Raw genomic sequence first — 16,100 nt, forward strand, 5'->3', positions numbered from 1 at the left:
CAAGGCCAGTCCTCCAGAACAGCTGATGCATTCATTCTGCCCTACAAAGGCAAAGTGTAGTAACTACACATTTTGTCGAGATTAGACTGAAAATGGTCATTACACCTCCATCTTGTGACAAAGGAGGCTTTTCAGTCCAAATGTGTCCCGTTTATAAATTGCTATGTCAAATTTGCAGTAACTACAATATCCAACCAAACACCAAGGCATTGAAGGTATTTTGCTCAGTTTCAAGGTTGGCGTAGTTACAGCTCCTTGTCTTGGTAGGGCAGCATTCTGTTGCAGACACCCCTCCTCTTCCTCCTACTCCTCTTTCCAGTCTTGGTAGGGCAGCATTCTGTTACACGCATCCCTCCTCCTCCTCCCCTCACTGGTCCTTGCTCTGCTCTTTGGCTGCCAGCTCCTGCTGTTTGATGATCTCCTGGGCCTCCAGGTGCATCTTCTCCAGCTTCTCCAGAGTCACCGACTTCAGGGGCAGCAGCTTGGGCTTGCATAACACCATGGTGGGGACATCCTCCATGGACAGCTGACCTGAAGGGTGGATGATTGGGGAAAAAAGATGGCTACAATCAGGGACAGGGCTATAAATTAACTTTTTAATCACTAGCCAAATTTGGCAAAGTGGGTGTTAATCGTTCTAACAAAACACACTCACTATCAGTCCAAGTGGCAACTAGTAAATCTTCTTCTACCAGCCAAAAAGAAAAGACAGCAGCTATGCTGGTTTACGTAGAGTCCTGCTTGTACTTGGAAAGACCCCACTACCATAGAGCCTTGTAGACTATTGCACGGAGGTACTTCAACACATGGGGGTATATAGTATATTATAGTATACATGTCCACACATCCAACACAAGTGTTTCAGAAACTATTATTTCTGATTGCTGGCTGCATGCTTACCTTGCTTGGGAAGAACTTCTCGAAATGTTGACTTCACTTCAGGCATGATGATGGCAAGAAAGGTCTATCGTTCTGCAATGGAACAGAAGGCATTCATCAGCATGGATGAAGGTTGAGTTTGTAGACATAATTATAACAATGAAGTAGACTCATACTCACTTATCCAATAAATGTACTCCTAGTTAGAAGTTGATTGCGTGTTTTCAAATGGCTAATGTTACTGCTCGGTGGATGGAAGCTAATGCGCTTATGTCTGTTTACATTGGTTGCTAGTGGAGATGCCAAGCTGTCATTCTCTTTCGACGACAAACTGCGCATGGAATAAGCAGCTCACTGTCCAATAAACGTGCATCAATCTTCTAAATTACAGATTCAAGAAAAGCAAAAATGTGTTTTCTAATGGACATTCCAGAATCTTGATGGCGAACTCAGACACTAGAAGAGCACCGTCGCGCGCTATGTGACGCCCGTCTGCTGCTGCCTCTAGAACCAAACAAGCTCTGCCAATTTAAACAAAGCCCTACAGTGCCCCCTAGAGGTTGGTATAATGCCTACACTTTTAGTACTCATCTGTACAATGCCCTGTTTCCCATTCCCAGTGTTTGCCCAATGCCCAGTAAACTAGAGTAGAGTACTTTTATTAATCTCGACGGAAATTAAGGTGTCTGACATTTTACATAGATACAAGAGATAAACAAAGACCTAATACACATTATTGCACATTGCAGTAAACAAAGCAAAGCAAAATCGGAGTATAGAAAAAAGCCTTACATCAGTTAACAAACACACACACACACACACACACACACACACACACTCTCTCTCTCTCTCTCTCTCTCTCTCTCTCTCTCTCTCTCTCTCTCTCTCACACACACACACACACACACACACACACACACACACACACACAACACACACTCAGACTTACCACACATTATAATTATATTATACAGATTACAATTATAACTATATATGTCTCAAACTACTGAGACACCCAAACCATGTGATTTTATCTATTGCCTGGTCCTTGTAACATAGTTATCTCATTCTGCATTCTAGTTTGGCTGTGTTATGTTTTTGCTTTTGCAGTGCATAACACAAACTAGTAGTTACTGTATATGATTCATAAACCAGACTTAAGCACAGATTGTATGAGTCTATAATACTTAAGTCCTTTTGTAGGCCTACTCCATACAAGCACACTGACTGGACTGTCAAGTGCCAGTATTATTCTTATAGAAGTTATCTGGAATGTTTTCCAAGGCTGTACAATAATTTAGCAAAATTCAGAGAGCTATCCATTTTTCCAGCATCACCTCACCCCTTTTCACTGCCGCCTATGCAAAGGAAATACCTTTTTTCTGCTGGAGAAAGTCTCGTGATACAAGGGGCAATACGAATGCGTGACGCAATGTGATGGCAGGGGAGGGGATTGCTGTGCCTCAACTGTGTAGAAAAAGAGGAGGAAACCAGGATGGCGGAGTCACACCTCTGAAGGTAAAATACTTCTATTATTACACAGAATTAAGCGAATATGAACAACCGAGGTTCGTCTCTCAGAGGTTTTAATGAAAGCGCGCCTAGCCCCGCATGAAATCTGGTGGGACTTTTCACTGTCTACAACCAGTAGGGTGAGATCCACTCTTTTGTTCAGCTACGGAATGGCCGCTGTGTGGAGAATGTGTTTCTTTTTTTCTGTCGTTATAGTAAGGAAATATGGGCGCCACATAAGCCCACATAATCATAATTTAACACGCCTTTACCATACATGTATGACATATTAAACAAGAAAGCATTCATTGTGCTATCAGGACATTGCCATATAACATCGTCAATTTCAACCGTACACGATTGCGCACGACAAGCAAGGGGCTGTGTTCTTGCTGCGGCTTGTATCCCCCGTATGCCTCGCAATGGTTGCAATGGTACTTCACAGATGACAGCTGTTTGCAGAAGGCCTCAGCTAGCAAGCTGAATCCATACCTAGCCATCGGTGTAATCGTGGCTGTTTGTTGGTTAAAATCAACAAGATCACCTCAGTTAATTGCAACAACCGCCAAACAAATATGGAGTTGACGCCTTATTGGTGTGTTGGCATTGTCAAGCAATGGTTGGCAGATGCAGCTGTTGGGTCCATTCGTATTTTGTGGGAAAGTGGCGAAAGACTTTTGACTGCCCGTGAAGGCTAGCGTTTGCTAACCATCGATAGATGTTGCTACGTAGGCTAGGCACATCGACGTCTGTTTTTTGTGTCGTGTCCTATAAAGCTAAATGTTCATTACTATGCTCGTCATAGATCTGAACTCAAATGCCATATCTTCACCGTTAGGATGTTAAATATGTCTTTGTAGAATGCTGCCGAGGAAAATACACAAATTTAGTTGAGCGAAGGCAAACGTCGACCCCTGTATGTTGGCAACACAACGGTATCACATTTGTAATATAGCTTTTTACCACCATATATGAGTTAAGATTTGTCATGTTACAGATTGCCGAGAATTGGACGATATATTATTGCGCGGATAGCAGTTCAACATCATTTTGTTTCTAGGTGTTGGCAAGTCATTTCCGAGGATTGACCATTGTGCTAATGTTGGATAGCAATGTAGGCTAACTTCCTGAAGAAGGCGGAGGATAATTTAGCGTTACATTTCTGTCATTTTGTATCACTGGCGCTGCCCTTCTTATCTACTGCTCCGGCGCTGTCTATTATTCTGTTACAAAATTATACCATTGTGAGACAATATATGTTAGCTGACTGAATTTGACTTATCAGTTTGTCGGCATGGTTTCACGGGTAGACAGTAGCCCTTCACGCGGTATGATAACGTTAGGTATTACCTGTTTCATGCTGTCACATCACATGCGCAAAAGGAACTTTGATCGACCACACAGTTCTACATGAACTGCGTAACGTTACCAATCATTTGTTATGTGGATAGTATGCTGTTTGTTATACCATGTCAGTCACAGAGTGCAATGCATGCTCTTTCGTGGCCTGAATGACATGGGTACCTAAAACCTTGGGGACGACTTCTCCAATGTTAGGCTAGTTCTTCTATGCCCCCTGTGTTGGTTGTCCGGATAGTGCAATTAGTTTGGGCTATTCAATGATATAGTTACAGCACTACTACGGTTTAATTATATCCGTAATCTGTCTATCAATGCCTCAGCTACGCAGTGTCAATACACTGCGCTGTCAATGAAACACCGCCCTTGCGAAACAGAAAAATGATATCTTCAGGGGTCTGTCTGACACATGAAGTTGCTTTTATGTGATTTTGATGAGGGAAAGCCAGAAACTCGCTCAATCGACCTCTGATCTTCTGTACTATTCCATGATGCTCGCCCACAGTTTTCACTGCTGGCGAGTAGGCCTTAGCTTGCGTTTTGTTGGTTAAAGTTGGCTGTGTGGAAACATACATTGATGATAAATGCTTGTGTTGTAGGCCTATAGGCTAAATTACTTGGATGTAGTGACCTATGGCAGTAAGCATTCACCTCAGTTGCTCACAGCAAATGTTTTTTTTTTGTCTTGACATTTTACTCTATGAATTTCATGCATACTTTTATTTGGCAACTTATTTAGAAATGCCAGGTATCCAATCAGTGTCCATAGGCCTACACATTTATTTAGATAAGAGGCAGTGTGAGTTTTAAATGTTTCTCAGTGTGAACACAAATGGGCAAGGGAGAGGCCTACTTAGAAGAGTTGGACAATGAATTGTGCCATAGTGTTTTTTTATGTCAAATGCAGGCACCTCTAATATAGGCCTAGTATTCCAGATTGACCGAAAGGCAACTTCATCTTTGTGACAGTGCTTATCAATTCAGTAATGGGCGATATTGTCAATACGCTGCCAACAATTACAAAATGCAATTACAAAATCCTCTATGGTTTGTATACTTCTCATAGACGGTTCATTTTTTTTCCTTCTGAAAGAAGGTTAACACGGTGCAGCAAATTATCATCTTTTTCAATCAATTTAAGCACTACTGAATATGTCCCTTGACTTATGTAGTAATGACTGCATTTTTACCTTCAAGCCAGTGTGTGTTGTATGCATGATGTATGCCAACTTCACAATGGTAGCCTATATGGACAGTACATTGATGAAATGTTGACCTGTTCGTACTGTTCTTAAATGAAGAGATGTTGTAACCACCTTGAAGTTGAGAGGTTTAAAATGTTAGATGCAGTGTCTGACAGTTCAAATGAAAGTCATAGGAAAGTGCTTAGCCCATGTGACATTGAAATGTTTTTCATTTTTTTTATTACGATTGACCAGTTTTATCATTTAATTGGCAAATTATGTGAGATTCACGTTGAAGTATGTTTCAACAAGCGTTCTTTTGTATGTTCTTCCACCCCAGTACTGTACTCTACCAATCAGTGGGTTAAATTACACCGTCGTGATTTCAGTCGATCTAATCAGAAGGCATGACAAGGTTGCGCTGAACATTGGCTAGGATTACTCAGAATGTTGCAAAGCTTAGCCAGAGTCCTGAGTTTTCCCCAACAAGTCATTGGCTTTTCTAAACATTGCTGCGGCATTGATATAAAGTAATCAAAAAGACACTAATCTCTGAGCACTTTGACAGCTGACTGACTAACATAGCCTAGAGCAGAGATGGGGATCCTTTTTCATTCGAGGGGCCACTTCATATTCCTCCAAGGGCCATAAAAGTCTTCTGAGGGCCATACTATGAACACAAACCAGGATTCCCCCCTGCAAATTAGGCCTATATTGAAGGCAACCGCCTTTAAAACAGAACCCAACTTCTCTAGGCCCCCTGAATATAACTTAATTGTAATGAACATGTAATTTCTAAGATTCCTTTACAAAATATTTCATATTTCATGTGAAGCTGCATAACATTAAAATGATATCAGGGGCCAGATAAAATGGCCTCAAGGGCTGCAAACGGCCCTCGAGACATAGGTTCCCCACCCCTGGTTTAGGGGTTGTAGTTCAAGTCAGAACTGATTGGTGAATGTAGAGACTAGGGCTGCACGATATCATAAAAAAAAATTAGATACTCGGTATTACAGCATGCAATACCTCGATAGCGATATTGAAGCGATATTTAGAAATATAGCTGAGTGTTTTTCTTGACACTAATTTGTCAGTCTGTCTGTGGGCGGCGTGGCTTTGGTCATGGCGGGCTTCTTGCGCATTTGTTGACATTCAGCAAGTGATTGGACTGTACAGAAATGTTTTACTCGTTCGCGATAATTACCGTAGGGCATTTTCGTGATACGTATATCGCCACTCTTGATATCGCGATTTCGATACATTTTCGATATATTGTGCAGCCCTATTAGAGACCTCAGTCCATGTAGATTTCTGGACAGTTGATGTAACGATTGAAACTCACCACAAAGTTGTTGTTTTTTATTTATATAAGCGTTCTTCAGCTAGGAAGGGGTCCCATTGAGATACAATAACTCTTCTGCCATGGAGCTCCTTTTTTTTTTTTTTTTTTTTTTTTAAACCAATTTCCTTGCAGTGGCATGCTTTCCAATAGACACTCTGTAACATCACGTTTGAGGCCAGGAGAGCATTTTAAATTTGAACTCAAAGATATAAGCTTAATACAGACAAAATGCATTCATAGTCCTCTATAGATTTGAGAAATAGTTTGCATCTCTCTGATAGTTATTGGATAATTTTAGTGTATATTTGTGGGTATATGTGAACATAATCGTTCAAAATGGAGTAATTGTACTCATCCTGGGGTGCATTTCTTGAAAAGCATAGTTGTTGGCAGTTAGCCACTTGGGTAGTTGCCCATGGGAAATTGCATTGCAACCAACAAAGTAGCTACTGAAGTTAGCAACTACGCTTTTGAGGAATGCACCCCTGATCTGTGCACCCCATTTCACAACTTGATGGAGTTGGTGCTTCCTAAAACCCATCCAAGAGGAGACAAAATAAATATATTGGAAAGAAGAAAACAACATCGCCACAGCCGATCCTCCATCTATCAGAGAGGCATATCGCAGAATTAATGGAAATATAGTGTAGCTTATTTTTGGTTTATTTTGCTTTCTGAAGTTATTACTCCATTTATGTTTATGTTGTTATACTTACTTTTCCCGCCCACTGGTCACGCCCCCCTGTCTCACAGCCCGCCAGGGGTCCCGGCCCCCACTTTGAAAATCACTGGCGTGGGCGACGTCCACTACCGTAAATACTTAATTACTATAGCACTGCTACGACATTACACAAACTCTTTACTTTATGCAATTGCGACTTGGTCTTTGCCGTTCTGGTGATATTTAACAACTTTGTAACTGAGGCTTTATCTTTCAGAAGTATGAAGAGTCTAACTTAAGTAAAATGGAAGGATTTCAAGTGTGCTGCAGACTTCTCTGCGCCTTTTGTTCTACACTTAGACATGGGATGTGTACCACTTCTTCGTTTGAACTTTATGATGGGGTAGTAGACAGTGTCCACTAATATGGCTGGAGAAATGTGCTCCCGGTGTGCAACTCCATTTTGGGAGTGAACCCTTTGCCGACGTCACAATTGAAAAGAATTACGTCTGTTTTTCTGGCCCTGACCCGTCTCATTCCTGACTTGTAATCTAAACACCCGTGCGTTAAGCCGTTTCAGACACCATTATGGCATGCCGTGGGCTTAGGAGAGGCTGTTTATGTATTTTCCCAGGCTGTGTACATTTCTGTACGTTAACTTACCATGTTAGTGATGGACATGTATTTATATGACTGCACTGCCACACACTATTATTGAGTTTGTATATATGTGACTACGTTGTCTAACACTGTTATGGGTTTGTTAAGGTTTTGTATTTTATTGACTACATGCCTGACTGTGCGTTTCTCCGCATGGTGTTAGTAGGGCATAGGGTCATTTCACCTGAAATCAGACACTTTGGGACCCGACCGACACAGATTTCAATCAAACTTGGTGTGCCTGTTTACAAAAATATATCTGGTGTTGTTTGAAAGCTCTTTTCTGCCTCTACAAATTACACGAACAGCATGGAATACAACAACCTTCAGAATATGAACTATGATGCATTGAAAAATAAAAAATTGAATATCGAAAAAACGTATATTCTAAAATGGCCAGTTTCTTGTCTAAACATAGCCTGTAAGGACAAGTAACCAACACCTGGAAATGGGGTGTTTGGTTCTTTATTCATTTCAGAGATAATGGGACATACCGGTTGAAAACAGTTGTATTACAGTAGTAATAGATTAGTGTCAGGGACAGGACTGGACTGGCCATCTGGCATAATGGGCATTTTCCCGATGGGCCCTGCACCCTCGTCGGTCCCTATTCCAGCTACTCAAAAACTACACAGCTTCTGCCAATTGTCAATGGACACAGTGGAAGCTAGACCATTTTCAGCATTCAGAGAAGGCAGGGTTGAAAGAATAAGCTCAGGAAAGGATTTTTTTTTTTTAATGTTCAAGCATCAAAGGGTATGTTGTAGCTGTATATGATGGCAACTGGTGGCTAGCATGTGTTGAGGAATGTATGCCGAGCACTGGAGAGGTGAAACTGAACTTCCTGCATCCTCATGGACCATCTCCATCCTTCACATATTCCGATAGACATGCTGTCATGTGATATTACTATGGTATTACCATATTATTACTAGATGATCTGTATGATGCCATATTGGCATCATCTCTGAAATGAATAAAGAACCAAACACCAGCATTTCAGGTGTTGTTCATGACATTGCAGGCTACGTTTAGACAAGGAACTGGCCATTTAAAGATATAAGGGTTTTTTTTATATTCAATTTTTAATTTTTCAATGTAGTATCATAATTCTTATTCTGAGGGTTGTTGTATTCTATGCTGTTTGTGTAATTTGTAGAGCCAGAAAAGAGCTTTCAAATAACACCACAGACATCTTTTTGTGACTAACACTGGCTGAATGTGTAGTGGCTTACCCTCATATGTAAACCTTTCCTAGTCTGTTTCTCCCTTAATATTGGTGTCAGATTCACACACATACAGTCCTGGGGTGCTACCTTGCTACTAATCATCATTTAGTTACAAAAACGAGGACTCCGGCCTCCTCTATTAGGTGATTTACCTCTACCACACTTAACCTGGTTTACAACTTAACTTAACCTGGTTTACAACTTAACTTAACCTGGTTTACAACTGAGCCAGGTGTTCTGATCCCACCCTCACCTCTCCCTACACCTCCACCCATGGCTGAGGTGCCCGCCTTGAGCAAGGCCCCTAACCCCACTCTGCTCCAGGGACTGTAACCAATACCCTGTAAATCTTGGTAGTAGTAGTAGTAGTAGTAGTAGTAGTGTAGTTCTGATGATGATCCATCATGGAAGACCCATTCAGAGTTCCCCTGAATGGAGCAGTAGCTGGTTGTCTGGCACTGTCAACGCCCTCCCATTAAAGGGGCTCTATGTAGGATTAAAAGTTTAATTAGGAGTCACTATTAAGTGAACGGTGACTCTCGCGACCACTTCCACGTTCCGCTGTCAGAAAACCCCAAATGTAACTTTTGTGAGAGCGGTCCGCTACGAGTGTCGTGGGAAACGCTTCTCATACGAAAAATCTCTTAACATACCGTATTCAGATTTGTATCAACTGTTGGCATTCCGTGATGAAAAAAAATCTCAGTTTATTTAAACAGCAATTTTTTCATGACAGTGTAGATTTTGAGGCAGGCATGCCACGGGCACTGCGTAAACTACGTCATCCTACATTGTGCACCTTTAAAAATGTCCTCTGTCATTTGAAATGTGCTGGCCGGAGCCCTTTCCTCCACAAAAGTCTCGTGACCCCTGCAGGGTAGCCTGAGCCTGGAGCTTTTGAAGGCCGGCAGCAGGAGAGACGGGGCTGAGGCTGAGGCTGAGACCAGGGGGGCTTACGCCCAACAGCGCCTCTGCCCTTTCAACCACTCTGATCTCTGGCCAGGTCACACTCAGGGGCGTCGCCAGACCTATTTTATAGGGGCTCATGCCTGGGTATTGATTTGCTGTGCCCCGGTATGAGTTTCTAAAAAAAAAAAACAACAACCTTGCTACCTTGGAATTTATCTCAAGTTTATCATATTGAGTAATCTACAGAATGCGTACAAAATAGTGCACATACACAACTTCAAAACTTCAAAATAAATAACTGCCCATTTTTTTTGGCTTGCGCACTTGGCACACTTGCCCTACTGTGCCCCTGTATAGCATTAGATCAGCTGACGCTCCAGGTCACACTTCCATAACTTACCCGCTCTGCTCCTCCACTCCTCCACTGCCCCATTACCACCTCCTCCCAGGTCGACAGATCACTTCATATTACATAACAAAAATAATTCGAAGTCGAAAGCTGACACTTTCATCCAAAGCGACTTGCAATTGTTTTATTTAAGTACAGGGTACAGTCCCTGGTTACAGTCCCTGGAGCAGTGTGGGTTTAGGTGCCCTGCGTCAAGGGCAACTCTGCCATGGAGTGAGATGGGGAGTGGAAGGCTGGGATTTGAACCTGCAACCCTCTGGTCGAAACGAAAGCCCATTTTCTTTACTAAGCTTACTAGGCCACGGCTGACTCCACTCCCCACCACATTGTGAAGCTGCCACCCGCCCATACGCTACTTGCCCCCCTATGATTCGCTCGCTCCCTCCCTCCCTCCCCTTACTAACTCTCACACCCCATGCACTATCCAGCTCCCCAGTAGTACATTGTTGGCTGAATAATTATATGAACCATTAGTTTTGGTCAATAACCGAAATGGGTTTAATTAAGCCAGCAATAATCCAGAAAGGCAAAGCTTGTTTGAGGTCAGATGCACACAGCTGTGATGACCATAACCTTGGGACCCGACCCAGTCTTTGGGGAAACAATGCTATAGCCTCCTCCAGTCCAGTAACTGGAAATGTACGCACACAGCTAGGGCTGCTCGATTATGACGAAAATCAATATCACGATTATGTCAAGTCAATATTGATATCACGATTTTTTTTACACGATATTTATTTTTAAGACAAATAATTGTGCTAAACCAGCGGTTCCCAAACTTTTCCCCCTGCGCACCCCCTTTTACATTTCAATGTCGTTCGCGCACCCCCTAAGCGAATGTTGCACAGCCGCACATTTTGGGCAATCCTCATTTACAATAGCCCTGACGTTATTTCTGCCATTATTACAAGTCTAGGAGTTATAAATTACACTTCAGATGGACCCTTCAAGCATACAATTCACCAATCAATTAAAAACTACATAATGTTCATGAATTCTGTATAAAAACACACATATCAGCCATTGCTCTATTCAGCTCATGCACCCCCTTATGGCAGGCCGCGCACCCCCAGGGGTGCACGCACCCCACTTTGAGAAACCCTGTGCTAAACAATTCTTCCCTCCCTTCAGCAGTGTGAGGGGAGGGCCATAGAGAAAAAAACGGTGGTGTTCTGCATGAGTGTTGGGTAGCAGGTCTGGGCGGCTCAGAAAAGAATGCGTATCAAGGTTTTGTTGATCAAAATTAATATCACGGTTCTCTGCACAATTTTTTTTCATAAGCGGCGATTTTCCACTACATCTCAATGTTTCTGAAGAAAAGGCTGAAATTAAATTTAAAAATGACAGAAAATCCTGAATTTTAATTCATCTCCATTTCTATTTTAATCGCTTTTTTGAATAATAATAAAAAAAAACCCATCTCTCATCAAAAAGTGAACCTTGTGTAGGTGAAAACCGTTATTACGTTTTATACGATATACCGCCCAGCCCTAGTTGGGTAGCAGGTCTGCTCTGTGGAAGGGAATAGGGAATGAGGGGAATGTATTGCGCTTAGCCTAAGCCTAACCTACCTTTTGGCTGTGTCAGACAAATGACAAAAAATATTTTCAATATATTCAATATTTTTCGATATAATGAAATTTGATATGGTTTTGACAGCAATATTGATATCACAATATAAATTCGATATATTGCACTGCCCTACACACAGCTTGCTAAAGCGATGGCATAGCCTCCTCTCCTCCAGCCGCTCTTGTTTTTCACACTAGGCGTACAGCTGATTTATGAGTAGCCAACTCCATTCCCTTTCCCAGGGCGGCCACTGGTTCACGTCACTTCAGCTCGTTGACGTGTGTGTGTTCATGCGTTTTGTGTCCCGTAGTCTCTTGATACATCTTTGTCTTTGATGATGAGAGCAAATATTACAAGGGTGAACCATAGCCTTTCTACCTCTATAAATCCTCTCTGGGTGAACTATGTACTTTAAGAAATGGCAAATACAACATGGCTTAAGCCGGTTTGTTTAACACTGAGAGTGGCGTGTGGGTGTTATGGTAACTCAATAACATATCGCATAACAATAGCATGCTGGCATGCTGAAATTTAAAGGCTACACCTGGGATGGGCAACTGGAGGCCTGGGGCCATGCGGCCCGCCTCCTCACTCACAACTTAAAGGGACAGTTTGGTCAATTTCAACATGCAGTTGTATTGCTCACACTACCCTTGACTTGTCAGTACCTGGTGATGCAACATTTTTCGGCTCAGCCCTTTCCGAGATATGAGCAATTCTAATGGGGGCAGCGTTTGTTTACATTTTTAAAAAATGAAACATAGGCCAACTCCAAATATTTTCCCAAAAGGTACTGCTGTTTGCTAGTTGTCTGCTGATGTTTTATAACCTTTTGGATGTTTTTGGGAATAAATAAAAATGTTTTTTTGAAATGTAAACAAAGAGCTGCCCCCATTACAATGACCAGGATCTCGGAAACGGCTGAAGAAGAAGAAAAAAAAATGTCAGGCACTGACAAGTCCAGGGTAGTGTGAGCATTACAACTGCATGTTGAAATTGACCAAACTGTCCCTTTAAGCTTACACTTTTTTTTTACAAAAATATTTTTTTAAACCACAACTGAATTCCTCTGTTGTAATTATACTGTTGGCCGATAGAGAATGCTCCTATTCCTTCCAAACAATATTGGCAGTCAGTGAGCAACCAACTGCACCTCGAACTCTGCGAGTGGCAGACAAGTCCGTGACTAATGTGGACTAATGGCTAATGGTTCTCATGATTAGGCCCAAACTGTAAAAACTGTATTCTTTACTTTCCCCTGAAGGGGATTCCTGCCTCATGTCATGCCTGACTGATTGATTGACTTTTTGTCAATAACAGCAACTTTTCTGCTTTGTGTAGATTAGTTGTATCGCGAAAATCAAGATTGTGTAAACTGAGGAGAATTTTTTACTCATGGTCTCACTTCTTTGAATTCACTGCTGTGCGGTTTCAAACAGTGTAACCACTCACGCATTTCACAGCAGGATTTAACCGTTTCTTGTCTTGTCTCTCCATCAGCACACACGCAAAACAACACACAAGAAGAAGGAGATGATGATGATGATGATGATGACTGGTGACCATTCTGGCCTGAACTCTTTTGTCTAAAAAGTGGGTGGAGGGGGATCCTTGCCAAGACATTCAGACACAACCATGAGGCTGGACCAAGCCAGGGGACCGTCACCACATCTGAGGATTCATTCTCTGGTGGTGTTTTGAAAACACCCCCCACCTCACCTAGCTTCACCTCACCTCACCTCCCCTCACCTCCCCACCACCTCCTGCCGCCTTCTTCACCCTCCCTCCCTCCCTGCCAAACCACCTCTGCCTTCAGCCTCTGCTCTCCCATGTCGACACGGGTGTGTACGAAGTCCTGCACGTGTCGTCGTTGTAAGACTCCTTCCTTCTGGTCTGGCACTGCTCAATCTCTCCTGTAAAAAAAACCCAAAAAGTCCCCCTTTCCCCAAGAACACAGTCCTAAACACGGGACGGAAGGGGACAGGGACGGGACGGGACGGGACGGGAAGGGGCGGTGAAGGGACTCTGGGCTCCCCCCATGAACAAAAAGGCGGCTGTCACCGTCTGCTTCTGCTGCTGTCACCACCACCACCACCACCACCACTACCATGAGTAGTACTCTAGGCAAAGACAAGGACTCCAAGGACAAGGAGAAGGGCCTCTCCTCCTCGGGCGGAGGGGGCAAGGAGAGGGACAAGGAGCCCGGCAGCAAGGGTGGAGGAGGCTTCGGAGGAGGAGGAGGAGGAGGGGGCAACAAGGAGAGCGGGGGAGGAGGTGGAGGAGAACGAGGAGGTGGTAAGACCAAAGGGAAGGACTCCAAAGACGGCAAGAAGGATGCCGGAGGGGCACCGCCCGCCGTGGCCTTCTCCGTGGACAACACCATCAAGCGGCCCAACCCGGCACAGGGCACGCGCAAGAAGTCCAGCAACGCCGAGGTGGGCCAGCTCAGCTCCTTTTGATTTCATTATTTATTTATTAATTTGTTTTTTTATTTATTTATCATTTTGTTTTTATTGATTATTTCAATAAAGACGCTTTTGCACACCTCTGGAGTTGGGCAGGTGCGTAGGATGTTATCCCAGCCGGGTTGTCAGTCAAGTGAAAAGAAATCCCGCACACTGTCCATTCCACCAACAAACTTTAATACAACGTTTCGGTCATCCGACCTTTACCTGAAGAAGGTAGGATGACCGAAACGTTGTATTAAAGTTTGTTGGTGGAATGGACAGTGTGCGGGATTTCTTTTCACCTTTTATTGATTATTAAAATGTAACATTTGTGAATGGGCAGCATGAATTCTGGAAATGAAGTACTTGAAAAATATTGCACACTGCACTTTTAACAAGTGCCTCGAAGAGAGCTTCTGGTGCCTGGGCCTGGTTGCACAAAACACCTTAAGTTTTCTCCTTTAAGTGTGACCCTTAAGGGCTCATTTTCCCTTAGCTAAGGGATCTACTTAAGGAGGTTGCACAGAATGCCTTAAGTCCTTCCCTGGACTTTCAGGTTGATATTTAGATAGTAGATTTTTATATTTTTGAAAATCTATTCTTCCAGCTGATCAAAGTGCTGAACAAGTGTCGAGAGGAGAGGAGAGGAGAGGAGAGGAGGGCTTTCAAGTTGACATTTAGATCGCACATTTTAAACTTTTGAAATCTATTCCCTCCCAGGTGATCAAAGAGCTGAACAAGTGTCGCGAGGAGAGCTCCACGCGCCTGGACCTGTCCAAGCGCTCCATCCACGTGCTGCCCAGCGCCGTGAAGGAGCTCACCCAGCTGACCGAGCTGTACCTGTACAGCAACAAGCTCCAGAGCCTGCCGGCCGAGCTGGGCTGCCTGACCAACCTGGTGACGCTGGCGCTGAGCGAGAACTCGCTCACCAGCCTGCCCGACTCGCTGGACGGCCTGCGCAAGCTGCGCATGCTGGACCTGCGGCACAACAAGCTGCGGGAGATCCCGGCCGTGGTGTACCGCGTGGGCTCGCTGCGCACGCTCTACCTGCGCTTCAACCGCATCACCGCCGTGGAGAAGGAGATCAGCAACCTGGCCGAGCTCACCATGCTCAGCATCCGCGAGAACAAGATCAAGCAGCTGCCCGCCGAGATCGGTGAGTTACCTGGCGCTCAGTGGGGAGGAGGGAGGACAGAGGGAGGGAGGGAGGGAGGGAGGGGGATGTAAGGTGTGGGGAAGTTGGGGTTAATGAGGGTGATTGAGGGAGTGATTTAGCGAGTGAGTAAGGGTGTTTGAGTGAGCGAGTATTGTGCAACTTGTCCAAGTTCACCATGCTCAGCATCCGCAAGAACAAGCTCAAGCAGCTGTTCGCGAGCTCTGTGAGTTGGCGCTGAGTGGATGGGTGAGCGAGTGATTTGGTGATTGAGTGAAAGGGTGATTGATTGAGTGAGTGAGAAGTTGATTTGTTGAGTGAGTAAGGACGATTTGGTGAGTGAGAGGATGCTTTGGTGAGTGAATAAGAGTGATAGAGTGGTAATTGAGTGTGAGTAGTGAGCAGCAACCTGTTCAAATTCAGTCAGTCGGCATCCACGAGAACAAGCTCGAGTGAGTGAGTGAGTGAGTGAGTGAGTGAGTGAGTGAGTGAGTGAGTGAGGGAGGGAGGGAGGGAGGGAGGGAGTGAGTGAGTGAGGGTGATTTGGTGAGTGAGTGAGTGAGTAAGGGTGATGGAGTGGGTAATTGAGTGTGAGTAGTGAGCAACCTGTCCAAGTTCACCATGCTCAGTCAGCATCCACGATAACAAGCTCAAACAGCTGCCTGCAGAGATCGGTGAGTGAGTGAGTGAGTGAGTGAGTGAGTGAGTGAGTGAGTGAGTGAGTGAGTGAGTGAGTGAGTGAGTGAGTGAGTGAGTGAGTGAGTGAGTGAGTGAGTGAGTG

General features: G+C 43.9%; 1 protein-coding gene across 1 annotated transcript in view; it reads left to right on the top strand.

The window, feature by feature from the left end:
- The first annotated feature begins 2,256 nt into the window (after window positions 1–2,256).
- shoc2 (SHOC2 leucine rich repeat scaffold protein) overlaps window positions 2,257–16,100 on the top strand; it is a 31,870-nt gene continuing 18,026 nt past the window's right edge. The window contains exons 1-3 of the mRNA XM_063202355.1: window positions 2,257–2,397; window positions 13,220–14,154; window positions 14,887–15,322. Of these exons, the coding sequence (XP_063058425.1) occupies window positions 13,828–14,154; window positions 14,887–15,322 (763 nt within the window). The 5' untranslated portion in view covers window positions 2,257–2,397; window positions 13,220–13,827. The remainder of the gene's footprint in view (window positions 2,398–13,219; window positions 14,155–14,886; window positions 15,323–16,100) is intronic.

Source organism: Engraulis encrasicolus, chromosome 1 (assembly GCF_034702125.1).
Source record: "Engraulis encrasicolus isolate BLACKSEA-1 chromosome 1, IST_EnEncr_1.0, whole genome shotgun sequence".
Taxonomy (NCBI): Eukaryota; Metazoa; Chordata; class Actinopteri; order Clupeiformes; family Engraulidae; genus Engraulis; species Engraulis encrasicolus.